The sequence below is a fragment of the Brassica rapa genome, chromosome A09, assembly GCF_000309985.2.
Source record: "Brassica rapa cultivar Chiifu-401-42 chromosome A09, CAAS_Brap_v3.01, whole genome shotgun sequence".
In the NCBI taxonomy this organism is placed as follows: domain Eukaryota; kingdom Viridiplantae; phylum Streptophyta; class Magnoliopsida; order Brassicales; family Brassicaceae; genus Brassica; species Brassica rapa.
Genome location: NC_024803.2, coordinates 30,573,069 through 30,589,093, shown reverse-complemented (window position 1 = coordinate 30,589,093; position 16,025 = coordinate 30,573,069). Strand labels below are relative to the sequence as shown.

General features: G+C 32.4%; 2 protein-coding genes across 6 annotated transcripts; both read right to left on the bottom strand.

Moving 5' to 3' along the window:
• Positions 1-149: 149 nt before the first annotated feature.
• LOC103840667 lies at positions 150-2,435 on the bottom strand. 2 transcript variants are annotated; one of them, XM_009117182.3, is made up of 8 exons: positions 2,020-2,435; positions 1,764-1,865; positions 1,404-1,561; positions 1,208-1,252; positions 1,032-1,110; positions 855-928; positions 499-605; positions 150-401 (listed from the first exon to the last, which is right to left on the bottom strand). In XM_009117182.3, the coding sequence occupies exons 1-8, from the start codon at positions 2,038-2,040 to the stop codon at positions 301-303; spliced, it is 687 nt and encodes a 228-aa protein (XP_009115430.1). In that variant the 5' UTR covers positions 2,041-2,435; the 3' UTR covers positions 150-300. The 2 variants fall into 2 exon arrangements, with proteins under 2 accessions (XP_009115430.1, XP_033135714.1); XM_033279823.1 differs by having other exon boundaries at positions 152-401; positions 1,020-1,110.
• Positions 2,436-2,668: 233 nt separating this feature from the next.
• LOC103840666 lies at positions 2,669-6,892 on the bottom strand. Of its 4 annotated transcripts, none has more exons than XM_033279819.1 (14): positions 6,060-6,878; positions 5,894-5,947; positions 5,596-5,649; positions 5,162-5,221; positions 4,515-4,589; positions 4,396-4,440; positions 4,256-4,312; positions 4,070-4,175; positions 3,825-3,985; positions 3,688-3,727; positions 3,545-3,586; positions 3,377-3,460; positions 3,204-3,301; positions 2,669-3,119 (listed from the first exon to the last, which is right to left on the bottom strand). In XM_033279819.1, exons 1-14 carry the CDS (start codon positions 6,098-6,100, stop codon positions 2,903-2,905), a joined length of 1,134 nt encoding a protein of 377 aa, XP_033135710.1. In that variant the 5' UTR covers positions 6,101-6,878; the 3' UTR covers positions 2,669-2,902. The 4 variants fall into 4 exon arrangements, with proteins under 4 accessions (XP_033135710.1, XP_033135713.1, XP_033135711.1 ...); XM_033279822.1 differs by lacking the exons at positions 5,596-5,649; positions 5,894-5,947; positions 6,060-6,878 and adding exons at positions 4,677-4,700; positions 4,803-4,829; positions 4,920-4,970 and having other exon boundaries at positions 5,205-5,231; XM_033279820.1 differs by lacking the exon at positions 3,545-3,586 and having other exon boundaries at positions 6,060-6,892.
• Positions 6,893-16,025: the final 9,133 nt, after the last annotated feature.

Sequence of the window (16,025 nt, the reverse complement as noted above, 5' to 3'; positions counted from 1 at the left end):
GTAATCTGACATTTTCTGTGTATACACTAATAGTTTTGAAATTTGGTGTTATTTAACATTATATTAAAAATCAAATATTATTTAACACTAAATAACCTTTTATTGAAAACATTGTATCTTGAATCATTTGTAAATGAAGTACTAGAGTATATTATTAAAAACAAAATTCAGAATAAGAATCCACACTAGTAAGTTCTTATAAATAATATGAAGATTTCAAATCTTGAAGATAATAAAAGAACTTTATAGACCTGACATTAAATAACACCCCACATAAAAACCAAAGACCAGGTCTTTGTTTTAAGATTTCTGCAGCCTCACAATCATATCATAATGGAGGAAACCAGCTCTAGCAGCTCTTTCCGGTTGCTCTGCTACTTCAGAAAGGATCATCTTGATCCCTGTAAATAAATGTTCGAAAGATAAAGATTCAGCTGCACTGTCCCCTACAAATAGATTGAAGTATTGAACATAACAAATGACAAGGCAATTAAACACCTTTTTGAAGCTGACTGGGCCGAGCTAGATCCAACACACATGACATCGATTTTGACATTTTTTCATTGATAATGTCACTGGGGTAGTACCTCAGCTCCAATGTACTCCTAACCAAAGGCCAGAATTAAGACATTACAACAAAAATGCAAAATGAATACAACAGCACCTACAATATTCAGCCACATAACAAAGAAAAGAAGAAACTAATCAACATTTTTATTGGGCCAAGGACCAGAGAACATCAACATGTTAACCACAAGAATCCTCAACTGAGACCAGAGTGACCTATTCATGAACTGATCCACACCGCAGTAAGAAACATACATTGCCTGGCTAGACTGGAGTTGTGTATTTACCTGAGAGCACCTCGGACGTCGCGTGCGAAACAAAACCTTAGGTTTTCTATTATTTTAGACCAGGATGTGAATATCTGCATGGAATAAAAGGGGCCAAAATTCAATACTATATATATATATATATAAAAGAAAAAGAAAAAAGCAATGTCCTGAGTGGGAAAATACAAGAGCAAAAACCTGCTCAATAGTCTCTGCATTTTTCAGACCACCATTATTCAGGAGAATTAATAACGACTTGACAAGCCGTGGAAGGAAGCTACACAAGAGAAAAAAAAATCATACAAAAGAAAAATGGTGGGAAACATAGATAAGGAATGGTCAAAAGACTATATATAGTTTTGAGAAGTACTCACGGAGCAAAATCGTACTTGAGATCTCCTGATAAAGCAGCAATCAAACTGTGGCAAAGAGAAAAGAAAATGATTAGAATGTGATTCCAAAGTTGTGTGGTGGTTAAATACGATGGAGTGACACTGATAAGCATGGACCAAACATGGATCCAGATGCAGAAAGATGGTCCGATGACCAAGCTAGAAAATAGTAGCAAACCTGAGGATGGAATCAAGAGAGAATCTTGCTTCCATTTGTAATTCAGAGACAAGTTTTAAGAAGATGAATTCTGAAGACCGCTTATATGACTCCACAGATTGTGCATACGGCAACAACTCTTCAAGAAGCAAAATAAAATCTTTTGATGCGTTCTGATCCTGCGTTTAACCAACCAAAACTCAACAAAATAGCAGATAAAAACAAGAGACCATTGATGATTACAAACTAAAGAAGCCAAATCTTAATAAAAGTCACGACTTTGAAACTCTGAGGTTCAGAAAATCATTAAAATTCTCGTATGCTAGTAAAGACAGAGATACAAGAAGAAGAAAGATTAAAACTTTTGATCAAAACACATACCCTCAATTCTACGAGGCAATCCGCGAGAAAATTGGATCCCTTTGAACGATTGAGCTTCTCCAACGTAAAGGCAGCCCACTCGTCGAGTCTCAGGCAGGGTAACTTATAAAAAGACATAACGACCATAGATAGTTAGAGAGAGAGAGAGAGAGAGAGAGAGAGAGAGAGAGAGAGAGAGGAGAGAGAGAGAGAGAGAGAGCAAACAGCAGTCCAGTGAATGAATTTAACTACAAGATAGTACATCGAGAAGACGCACCCTCAATCTATTCCTTGGCATATTAGGATTCCGACAATCACCACGGCCGAAGCTATTAGGATTCCGACAACTACCAGAGAGAGAGAGAGATAGATAGAAAGAGCGAAGAGAGAGGCTGCCGCCTGATTATATGTAAAGTTCTTGTTTGACCTACCGATCCGGTCTGCGGTTAAGTAATCTTTTTTTACAATGTTACTTGAAAGAATAACTTTTTTTTTCCAGTTACTTCTTGTCCCTGTATTTTTTTTTTTTTTTTTTTTTGTTAACAAAGCCTTTATTTACATAAATGTAAATTTCAAAATGGGATATTTTTTTCCCATGGTCACGAGTAAATAAATAAAAAACTGTGAGGATAAGTAACATGTAAAATATTTAGTTGACAAGGGAAGTAACAACAACACGGTCGATGCTGATTGTCTCGCATTTCAAGCTTATGCGTGCGCGTTCGTGTAGCGGTGCAGTACATATGTCCAAGCCAAACTCTGCATTTATGTTCGTGTAGCGGTGCAGTACAAGATGATTTGTTTTTTTTTCCTTTAATCATCTGAGTTTAGTAGGTTATATCTATATTTATCTTTTTTTGCTCAATAACCATTATATTTCTTATGTGGAGATTTTTAGTTCTTTCTCGTATTTTTACTAGACAGAATGGTCAAAGAGTAATACTTTGTCCATATGTATTTTTACTATAGACCGAATGGTCAAAAGTCATAGAAAACATCTTAAGATCCTGTGCTACGCAAACGTCTTAGGTAACAGAATTTTCTAAGAATGCATTACTAAGAAATTCAAGCTGAGCATCATTATAATCCCAAACTAGACTTTTGATTAGTCTCTTTGCTTACTTATCTCACAGTTGATAGCTCATCTGCTTCTGGAAATCCTAACGCAAGTTGCGAAGCCTGCTTCTGGAAATCCTAACGCAAGTTGCGAAGACTGTGTGATCATACATGTTCATTAACTTCTTAGCCTTGTCGTGATAAGGACAGCGCTGCTCTTCAGTCATCATGTCCCATTCTTGGACTAGCTCTTCAAAAACGAGCGTGCTGCTCTTTTTGAGTACTTTTTTATCCTTCTCGTACTCACTCAGAAACTCCTCCCTGAACCAAAGTAACATACATAGTTAGTGATGGTTGATAGAAGAAACAATAAAATGTTGTAAGATCATATGATAGAATGCTTACAGATAAACTAGAAGCCCATTTGTTGGGCGAAAATACTCGGTTTCTTCAGAGGAACCATCAGAAGATGATTCATGGTAATTCACATCACGGTATTTGTCCTGAAACACACAACGCAGTTAGGACAAAAGAACAAAACAATTAAAGAAACTGTCCAATCAACTACTATGGCTTACAAGTAAATGCGCAAAGAACGCAATGGACACCAACTGATGCACCCTCATTCGGTCGTTAGACAAGGTAACAAAGGGAGCCTTATCCTATACAATAAAAAAAGAATCATCATGAAAGGTCAAACAGATAAAACCAAAAACAAGTGATGAAATCGATGAACAATTAATTACCTCAGCTGACATGGAATTCCATTTTCCAAATGAACCATTAAACTGTCCAAAAGGGAAACATTAAACTACATAACTGAGTCTTTATTATTATTATTTTTTATTTTTTTTTTAAAAAAGAGAGAGAGATGTCACCGAGCACTCACGCTTGTGAGACGCGTGCCGGCGAGGAAGACCTCGTATTCACTATTAAAGAAACACACACGGATCAAAACATGCAACACAAAAAAACGTTTCTATCTAAATAGGATAAGTAAATGAAGATAAGAGGGAAGCTGCTTACACGAAAATGCCGAATGGAGACATAATTTGCTGACCAGGCTCGTCATCAAATTCACCATCAGAAGGAGGCTGCATGGGATAGAAAAGGCGGTCGAAGACTGCCCTGTGCTTCTGGTACACATCCATACGTTTAGCAGACTCAAGACGGAAAGGTTCCTGGTCCTGAACACGCATGAGACTTACTTATTAAAGAATGAAGCCAAGTAAAAATCACCATCCATAAGACAAGAACAAAAGACAACTTACAGTCTTGGACATGAAGGTCCACTTTTTCCCACAAGCAGTTAAAGCAGCAACTAAAGTTCTGTCCTTGGTGCGTCTCGCCTTGGCATAGGGTTTAAGGAATTCCTCCCTGTAGATGGATCATAAAAGAGTTATATATATATATATATAACCAAATAAAGAAATAGCAAATGGAAGAAGAGTGATTACATAAAAACGAGATAAGGAGCTGGCAGCCTTGGTATTGAAGGAGAGCTCAGGGACACACTATCATACAATCAAGGAATGCATCAGGAAACAAGGATCTAGGAAGCAGACAACTCCTCCTTGCAAGTTCTATGGAGTCTTACTTGGAAAAGTCGTAATCTCCTATTGCTCTGATGATCAATAGAAACCTAGCAAAAGATTAAGACAAAACTGAGCAAAGAGGCATAAAAGAACACATCAAAACAATTAGGTCAAGGCTTACTTGGATATTGGAGTCGAGTCATCTCCTCCTTCCGCTATACGTGTTGCATCTACTCCTTCCACAGTGGAGACAACCCTAGCAAGCAAGCGAGAGAGAGAGAGAGAGAGAGAGAATCTTAAGCGAAAACATCTAACCATAGTGTCAATAGGGGGAAATCCTTACCGGACAAAAGGAAGATGCAGGCACCTAATTAACGAACGAACAAGTAAGAAGCGAACAGAATCAATCAAGCAAGAGAGAAAGCCAGGTAAAATAAACGATCCGATCTATGGAGGAGGCGAGTCTTACATGGAGTCAACATCTATCAAGAGGAACCTAGAGAGAGAGAGAGAGAGAAAGACAACAGTAAGCACAGAGGCAAAACAGAACACATCAAATAAAAAAAACATTTAGGTCAAGGCCTACTTGGATATTGGAGTCGAGTCATCTCCTCCTACCTACGATCTACATTACTAAGAGATATGATACGAGAGGAGAGACAGAGAGAGCGAGAGGATGAGAGAGAGAGAGAGAGAGAGAAGGAGAGCGAGAGAGAGAGAGAGAGAGAGAGAGAGAGAGAGAGAGAGAGAAGCGAGAGAGAGAGAGAGAGAGAGAGAGAGAGTCTTAAGCAAAAACAATAAAGGATCTATGGAGGAGGAGAGTCTTACTTGGACGCTGCTTCCACAATCGGATTATCATTCTCACTTGCTTCCACGGTCGAGCCATCCCTAGCAAACAAGTAAGAGAGAGAACATCAAACAAGCAAGCAAGCCACAAAAATAAAGGATCTATGGAGGATATTAAGCAAAAACAAGCTCTTCAAACAAGCAACAAACCACACAAAAATAAAGGATCTATGGAGGATCTTAAGCAAAAACAGGCGCATCAAACAAGCAACAAAAATGTGGTGGTACAATGTTAAATAGATTAGCTCAGATCAGCTAAAGAATACACATATCAAAACGAAAGGACTTTATAAGTAAGGGAAGTACAAAGTTTAAACAGGTTTATCAAACAAGCAAGCCAGAAAAATAAACAGGTTCATCAAACAAGCAAGCAAGCCACACAAAAATAAAGGATCTATGGAGGAGGCGAGTCTTACTTGGGCTCTGGTTCCACAGCCGGAGTCTCGCTACCTTCCACGGTCGAGCCAAACCTAGCCAGCAAGTAAGAGTGAGAGAGGATCTTAAACAGGTTCATCGAATAAGCAACAAGCCACAACAATAAAGGATCTATGGAGGATCTGTAGCAGGTTCATCGAAAAAGCAACAAACCACACAAAAAACAAAGGATCTATGGAGGATCTTAAGCAAAAACAATAAAGGAGATCTTGAGCAAAAACAGGCGAACAAGTTCATCAAGCAATAAACGATGCGATCTATGGCGGAGGAGAGTCTTACTTGGACTCTGCTTCCACAATCGGAGTCTCAGTTCCTTCCACGTTCGAGCCAAACCTAGCAAGCACGTGAGAGGGAGAGAGTGAGAGAGAGAGAGAACCTTAAGCGAAAAGTAAGAAACGAACAGAATCATCAAGCAAGAAAAAATAATCGATGAGGCGAGTCTTACTTGGATTCTGGTTCCACGATCGGAGTCGCACTTCCTTCCATGATCGCAAGCAAGAAAAGCTGAGAGGCGAGATGAGATTGTACGGTTTGGAGTCGGAGATGAGCGAGAGGAGGAAGATCTTAGGGTTTCTTGCTTTTGCAAGTGTGGGAGGGTTTTATACGAGAGAGAGATATATATTTATTTTGGGTGTGAATTTCATTTTCCAACCAATGGCAGCGCATTCCTTCCCCTCCAAGGCCAAGGCCAAGGCCAAGGCCAAGGCCAAGGCCAAGGCCAAGGCCATTCTCTCAAACAGATGAGACAAAAAGTACTTTATTTTGTTTTTCAAACTATATACTATAATAAAATCTACACAAATAAGACGAGATGATAAATAGGTCATTTTCGTGTTACTGAATTTTAGAGATCGAGAAACCAAGAAATCTCAGCCTAGAACACAGAAAAAAAAATACAGAAAGAGAGAGAAAGAGAGACGCAGAGAGATGAAAGTGACTTGAGGGTTGCCTTATTTATATTGATTGTTTTTAATAAATGCTTCTTCTTTATTTCCTATTTTATAGGCCTGGGAATTAAGAGGTTAATCGTTCCTTAATTGCAGCTAAATCTCTTCTTTCTTTTTTTTTTTATATTTAGACATTCTAGGCCCAATCAAATAAATTTTTTTTTTTTTTATTTATAGACATTCCTGAATGAATGTTTCCTTTTTATTCCCTTTCCAATTTTAGAGGCCGGGAATTAGATGGTTAATTACAGTCAAATCTTTTATTTATAGCCACTCTACATATGCTTTGACTTTTGACTAGGCTTCATATGTATCTATTTTCGAAATGCCCATGTCTGCTGGGTTAGATAAGCCCTTCCAAATCTCTTAGTTGTAGACAGGGATCAACCAGTATAAAAAACTAACAGAGGTCCAGTGTGGTAAAATGTGTATTTAACCTTCTTTAACTTAATACATTTTTATTAAATGTCACAGTTAGATCGCATATTTGCATCGTGCGGGATGAAAATCATCCGACTGATGCTTTAGCAAAAAGAAGTATCCAAGATTTTAATAACTTTCAGTTTCATTTTTATGTACCAAGGTTTATTACGAACGAACTCCATAAGGATTTTATGTAAACTACTTCCATAACTAAATAAAGCTCAAGAATTATATATATATTTTCTTAAACTTAAAACATGGCAAACATTGCTACGATATACACGGTAGCAGTCCAGTCGTTGTCGACGTGCTAGTCTATTTTTTCTTTTTACATTCTTCCTCTCTACGGCTTTTCACAAATATTGGTACTATTCAGTTAGCATGGGCCCATGCCTCTAATCCGCAACAACGAAATGCTTTGGAAAGTGAATTTCAAGCTTTGCTATTTGCTATGATTAAATGCTGGAGTAACGGGTATCGAAATGTCCTCTTTGAAGGGAGATAATATAAACACAGTTACAAACTGGTTACAATGGAAAACAAAGTTTAAAGATGCTCAATTCTGTTGGACAAACCGACTTTCCAATACACACAGACAACCTTGCAAAGCACGCAATCCCTTCACTATCATCTTTTCATTTCTATAGCTTTGTACCTAATTTCATTAGCTCTGCTTTGTCAAATGATTTCTTTGATTATTAATGAAAGTAATTTTGTTAAAAAAAAATGTCAGCTACTGCAAAGATCTCATAACAAATCATCTGATTTCACGTGTAAGGTGGAGATTGTACGTTGATTTTTCAGACCAATAAACCAATATCTCTTGAATATTTCAGAATTCAACTATTAATATATCCAGAAAACGACACCATTTAGTAGCGCAGTCTAGTAGCCTCTTCTTGGTCTTTTTTTCTTCGTATAACAGCAGCTCCAACGGACATTTCCACCTTGACAGCGCCGAGAACTGGATCGGTGGCTGTTCATGAGATAGGACATCTCCTAGGGTTAGGTCATTCCTCGGTTCAAGACTCTTATCATGTTTCCGACCATCACGACAGGGAGGCGTAAGGTTGACTTGCATATCGATGACGTGGAAGGAGTTCAGTATTTGTATGGTTCGATCGAATCCTAACTTCAACGGGTCTAGAACTACAACACCGTCCACTCAACAACAAGACACTGGCAGTGGCAACTCCGGGGATGCTGGGAGGATCTACGGTTCTGGATCGGGTTTACTCAATAACCATTATATTGCAGGGCAAACTGAAGAAGAAGAAAGCAAAAGGATATGGAAACACTTTAATTTTGCTTTTAGCAAAAAAAAAAAAAAAAATTTTTGCATGGCAAGGGAGACGACCTTGGGCTTATTGAACCCAATCCAATTATATAATATTTTTTTTATTAAATTAATCATAAATTCATTATTAATGTTCTTTATAATTTTCTTATATAAAAATTACACAATTGCCTAATGCGACTAAAGTATATATAAAAATTAATGATTTTGAATAATAAATATTTAATAAAATTAGTGTATCTTCTATCATATTTATTTAATTTCAAACAATTAAAATAAATTAAATAACCACAATCACCATATAATAAAATTTTAGATTTTTATGTATATGTTATATTTTGAATTTTTAAAAATGACTATAAATTACTAAAATTGTTAACAGTCTCACATTCAAATTTTGTGATACATGGTTTAAAATTTTTGTTATGAAAAAATACAAATGATTACAAAATCATATACTAAAAAGTCTAATTTAAATAATTATTAAGATTAATATATATATATATATATTTTAAATTAAATTATAAACCATATCAAATACATAAATATTTTAGTTTTGAAATTTAATCTGAACAATTTGTTTGATAAAACATTTGAATGAACATTGACAACTTAATTTTATAAAAATTATAAATTACTAAAACTATTAATCCCATGAAAATTTTGTTATCAGTAATTTAAATTTCTTACTATAAAAGATACAAATTATCAAAAAAATCATATGAGTAGAAAGCATCATTTAATAGACATTAATATTAAAAATATAATATGTATATTAATATCATTTAAATTTTAATTACATATCCTATCAAATAGAAAAAAAATTGTTTGGATTAATAAAATTAATTTAATTATATGTTCGCACCAATTTAATTATATAAGTAATAGTTAATGACTTTTAATTATTCAATATATATTTATTATTTCATGTAAAAACATTTAATATATTTAATGTTCATCACGCGCAAGGCGCGGGTCTTAACCTAGTGAGTCATTTATAAACCATCCGAGCTAGCAAATTTCTTTGCACACTTTATAAAAAGTTAATATTTATACGTAGATACTTAGAAAATAGTTAAAAATTAGGTAATACTCCGCGCCTTGCGCGGAATGTGATTATTAGTTTCGTTATTTTTTAATAAGAAGACATTAATCTGTTTAATCTAGATATCGGTTTCTAAAAGGTTCGGTTCTAGGCTGTTTTTTGGTTTTTAATCTCCTAAAATATAACTATCATTTTAAATCAGTATTTATTTGGTTTGTTCGGTTAAAATGTTTGATGTTTTTGTTTTTTTTTCTTGTGATAATCAAAAATTACTATTATTTGTTTATTTTCTTGTTATGAATCTTAGATAGTCGTGATGTGGAGCCAATAGTTTCATATTATAGTTTCCAAACGGATAATAGTTAAAAAGAAATATTAAAACAAATTATTTTACTACAATTTGGTCGATAGTGAAAGAAGCATTAAGGAAAATAATATTTTAACTTCCAAGAAATTAAATATTTCAGTTGTGGTAAATAGTTAGTCATAAAGTTTTCACGTCAATGTGCACATGTATGTGTATGTCAAAGTATATAAATATGGTTGATAAAAGATATTGTTAATTAATATTAAATGACATTTTTTTCAAAATAATACATGAAAAATAAAATTCTTAAAATGAAATTTTTTAAAAACAAAAATATCGTAAAATTTATATAAACTATAATATAACTATAATATAACTCTTTAAATATATATATATGCATATAACATATCAAATTGGATATCCATTCCTATAAATATGGTTCTGTAGGTTCAAAACCTAGAACTTCACCAGTGTTCAATATCTAGCAGAGAAGACAATTAGATTCTTTAATAGTATGATTTGCCGTAAATGGCTGTAGAGTGTACAAGTAACGTCTACATTATTGAATATGCAACAGTTATTAAACCATGTGCCAGTGGTTGGATGGTAGCACGGTGGTCCAGCGTCGCTAACCAAGCTAAGTTCGAATCTGACTACACTCAGATATCCCTAACACGTGGCCACCGGTGTTTTAATATTCTCTTGCCGGGGAGCGATTTACCGTTTCTTTTTATGTAACAGTTATTACTCAATGTACGGACGTGTGAAGAAATGTTATTGATGAGTTTGGATTTGAACTGGAGATTCATTCATCCATCGTTTACAAGTGTGGTGGAGTGTAACAGGTACTACTCAATATACAGACATGTGGAGAACCTAGCACAAGAGATTAGGAAATTAAGGTGCTGGCTTCTGTTGATGGTGTCGATGCCAAACTCTGGCAGGTCAGTTAGTGCTCTCTTACTAGCTTTTATATGAAGCATATCTGACAATCCTAGACCACAATGAGACACAGAAACTGACTATGAAATCATTGAAACAGAAAAGGAGAAGTTTTTTTTTTTTTGGCACGCAAAAATAGGAGTTGAAGTTATAAATGAAACTATGAAAAAGGGAATACATTTCTATATTTTATTTACTAGTGATTGTATTTTTATCTGCCACCATTCTTTAGGCTATGTGATAATATTTTGAGTCATTTAACACTTATTAACTCACTGATGCATGTTTTAACTTGCATCCTCAAAAAGAAACAAGAAGACATTCATACTGAAGCATTGAGCTAAGTTTGTTCTTGACAGGTACCAGAGACGCTCCAAGAAGATCTGCTCTCTAAAATGAGTGCACCGCCAAAGAGTGATGCTCCTCTTGTCACCCCCAACGACCTTGCTGAGGCTGATGGGTTTGTCTTTGGCTTCCCAACAAGGTTCAGTATGATGGCTGCTCAGTTCAAGGTATTCTTAGATGCAACTGGTGGCCTCCGGCGGACTCAACAACTTGCTGGTAATCTAGCTGGAATCTTATACAGCACCAGGTCTCAAGGTGGTGGTCAAAACCGCGTACGTTTATTTTTCAAACTAACACCTTATCAAAGACATTTGCTTCGCTTTAAAGTTTTGGAGTATTTACTTGTGTTGTCATTGATTTCTAACAAAAAAATTTTGTAATCTTTGTAAGCATAGTCAAAAACTATCTTTAGAACTAACTCTATTTTTATAAATCTTGATCTCATGCCAATTAAGCAAAACATAAGAATTTTTTCTCAATTTATTTATTTATAAACATAAGAATCAAGATATATGTTTACAACTACATGTTTGGTTGCTAATGACATTTGTAGCATATGGTAAGTTGTTTTTTCGTCACTTTAACTCATTTTTAGTTATAGTATGAAGAACAAAATAAAAAATCTAGAAAGATCAAAGTATAACTTATTTGTCTGAGCAAGATAATAACACTATCTTACAAATTCTCTTAACCCTTTTGTTGAGCCCGACAAAAAACATCAAGAAAATACAAAACCAAATATTACCCATATAAGTGTGTAAATATATTTTCAAACTATTGAAAATATAGATACCTAATTCAAAATCAAAATCGAAAATTTCATATTCACGTTCGAATTGAACTCAAAAATTTATTAGTTTTCTCACATTGTTATTTAAACGGTGTCTATATTTCTTGAACCAAAATCAAAAATCATAATCAAACCGGAACTAAACTGAAAACTAAAAAAAATACAATTTGGAAGTGAATGGAAAACCAGAAAACCGAACATCCATGACTAAACATATTAGTGAACAAATAGACATGTCAATAACATAGTCAACAAAAAATAATTTCACGCTTTTAAAGCGTGAGTTCTATCCTTGTTCTAGTTTACAATGGAAACCAATAGCTGTAAAAGATAACAAACTATTTTATCGGGCTGGTAAAATATACCACATGTCCTAGCTAACAGCCTAAAAGGCTAAAACAAATATGTTTCTATGGTATTTTAAAATAAATTTTTAGTAGAACTTTACATGTAATCTTGAACAAAACATGTGATTTTGTTTTTTTTTTAACTTAAGTTCAAGAAAAACATGTGATTTTGTTGTCGGGAGGTATATGCAAACCCTCATTTCATGGTGATTTTCACTAGTCTATGATATGATTAGACTTCTTCTCTATGGTAGGTAAATAGACTTTCAGGGAAACAGAAGTTAGCCATCACTGCTGTTCAAAATCCATTTATATGTGAGGACCGTTTTATTCATTTTTCTCAGTTCCAGTTATGAACCTTTGTTCTCTATATATTGGTTGGATTTTTACCAAACTATTTTTATATAGGCGCAACTACCTTATATTGTTTTTAGAGTGAAAATGGCGTTAGCGAAATAAAACAGGTTGAAAACTAGTTTTTCTTTATTTCTCGAAAAAAACTAGTATTTCTTTAGCTCCAACATTTTCTTCCTGATAGTTTCTGATAGAGAGCTGAAGCTAAGATATAAAGTTCTGGAAGAAATTCCCAAGATAACTCTTGAGAAGATGGACAACTCTCGGCAACTTCAATAATAGATTATTTAGCCCCTTCGACGATGGACTACGAGTAGAGGTATTCAAAAGTACAAATGTCTTGCAAATAAAAAGTCTTTCAAATATATACGAGCTTCCTATGAGAGATTTTATTGATTTTCAAAAGCAAGAATGAAAGACATAAGATTTGATATATATCTCGATTTTAAAACAAGAAGAAAACGAAAACTTAACAAAGAAAAATTGATTAGAAATTAGAAGTTTATACTTAAAAAATATATACACTTTTTATTGGCAGCCATCTTATATATATACTAGGATTATGGCCCATTACTATGCTTAATAGTTAATACTATTCTGTTCTAAATTTGAAAATATTTTTGCTACGCTGAATCTAATTTTGATTAAAATAATATTAACTCTGAAAAATAAATATAATAGTTATGAATAAATAAAATAGAGAATTTGGATATATCAATGTCTAGCTTCCATAGGCCATAAAAAAAGATCAGTTTTTATTAAGATACTAGGTGTCTTGCCCGCATATACGAGCTTAATCGCTTTACGAATATTTATTAGTTTATTTTTACTTAATTCAAAAACCAGCATAATTATTATTTATGTTTTCAAAAAATTAAATCTAACATATATATATAACAAAAATGTAATTAAATATATATGTTTAGTTAAAATTTATTAAGGATAACACTGACTTTAACTACTTAATTTATTATAATTGTTCTATATTATTTTTCAGATTTTATAATTGAAAAATATGTTATAAGAAACAACACAATATATAAGAATTATCTTCTTTTTTTTAAAGTTAATATTATTAATTAAAATTCGTTTTTGATTATATAATTAATAATATATAAAATTCATTAAGGATAGTATAGATATTAACCGTTCTAACTTTCAACGTGAGAGCTCCGTTGCTAGAAATTACTTCGCAAATAATAGTATAGATCATTATACACAAGATATGAGCCCGTTGCGTTGCAACGGGTTTTGTTTGATGTTTTAATTTAATAAAAACCATATAATAATAAATAATTTTATTATAGTATTATGATTGTTTTTTGCATATGTTGTTTTTTGTTTTATAATTAAAACTTATTTTCACACATAAATTCATGCTAATATTTATATTTTATAATCATGGTGCATAGATGAGTTGTTATAAACTTTATACTAAGGATTAGAGAAAATACTATACATAAACAAACATTTAAACTGGATACAATCCGAAATAAAAAAATGAAAAGTAAAAGGAAATGAAAGTTAAATACACCAATCGAATCAATGACAACATTATACATGTTCTTATGTACTAATTTTATTTTTTTGTTAAATAAGTCTTTACAATTTTATTTTTCTAGGATTTGTAAAAAAAGAAAAACATTATATTTTATAAATCTCCTTTTTATTTACAATTAAAAAAATTAAATACTCTTTTGCAATTTTCTTTAATATTTTAGAAAAACTAAATTACTATTATATAACCTATTATAATTATCATCTCTTTAGAAATTCAGAAAAAATATATTGCTATCAAATAATTATTTTTAGTTATTAATAAATATTTATAAAACTTATATTTTTACAATTTGTTTCAATACTAATTTTACACTTATTTTGTTAATTAAATAATTTTTAGTATCATATTCATCATTAAATACTCTCTTAAAATAATATCAAATAAATTTTTGCAATTCTCTTTGGGTTAGGGTTTAAAAATATTATACAAATTTCTTTTGTTTAGGATTTTTTTTTATAAGAAAAAGGAAAACAACTATCAAATATTCTTTTACAGTTTTGTAGGATTTTTGAAAAGGAAATTAATATTACATAATATTTTACAATTATATTTTGTCTAGGATTTAAAAAATAAATTTTCTATCAAATAACTATTTTCAGTTAATATTAACTATTTTTAGAAGTTAGGAATATTCAAAAGGAAAATTGCCACAAATAGCACATTTATAGTACCATATTTCATATTTATACTAACCACTTTTACCCTCACTTTTATTGAAGGGTAAAAGATAATTATACCCTTAGGGTTAACTAATCTAGACTTAAGGTTTAGAGTTGAGGGGTGAGATAAGGTTTTTGGAATGTGAAATTTAAGATTCTAATAAATATATAAATAAATACTTATAAAATATTTAAAAACAATTTTAAAAATAATTTCAAACATAATTTTTGTTTTTCAAAAAGAAATTTGAAAATAAAAATAAAAAAAATTCAAAAAAAAATTCAAAAAAAAATTATAAAAAAGTTCGAATTTGAAAAAGTATAATTTGAATTTTTTTTTTAATAATGATTTATTATATATATAAATAACAAGGGCATAAGAGTCTTTTGCCACTTAATGAAGAAAGTATTTTTGAAAATGTCTCATTAGTGGTGGTAAAAATGAAAAGTGGTACCATGAAAGTGGTAAACATGTAATTTCCCCTTTTCAAAATTCGTTTTTCTCAATATCATTAATAGTTTTACAATTTTTCTTGTTAATTGAATAATTGTTACTATCATGTTTATCATTAAATTTTTGAAGTTATAATTACTATTAAATAAAATTTTGCAATTCACTCTTGTCACGATTTAAAAAAAAAAGGAAAATTCTTAATTCATAAGATTAGAAAAGACTTTTTGTTAGAAATCTACTTTATTTAAGATTTTAGGGAACAAAAGTTATTTTCACATAATGTAAGTTTTGATTGACACATTCACAATCTAATTTGAAGTTAATTTAAAAAAAAAAAATTTGAAGTTAATTTTGGCTTATATTTTTAACAGATAATTATTAAAAAGTAAAGTTAGTTAATTATAAGAAAAATAAGATTACTTTTACGTTTTTATTTTATTTAGACTATTAAAAAAGAAATTAATTATTTTATTTCTTTTTGATTTTTATACAACTATTTTATTTTTTTAATAGAAAAGTCATGTTTAATTATTTATATATTTTATCTTATACATACAAACACATATTTATCATATTCACATTGTTGGGGTCAAAAACGGTTACGACAAATTTAACATTCAAAACGTCCGAGGAAGAAAGTAAGAATTTCTCCGAAGAGTACTTTTCGAAATAGATTCTTCCTTACGAAAAAGCTTTACGGAAGAAAGAATCGAGATGTCCGACGAAAGCTCAAACAGGTCGTTACGCAGCGACCGAACGTCCGTCCCGCTCGGTCGCTACGTAGCGACCGAGCTCGAGCCCAAGCTCGGTCGCTACGTAGCGACCGAGCTCAAGCCAAAGCTCGGTCGCTACGTAGCGACCGAGCGATCGTCCAGCTCGGTCGCTACGTAGCGACAGAGCTCAAGCCAAGGCTCGGTCGCCACGTAGCGACCGAGGGCTC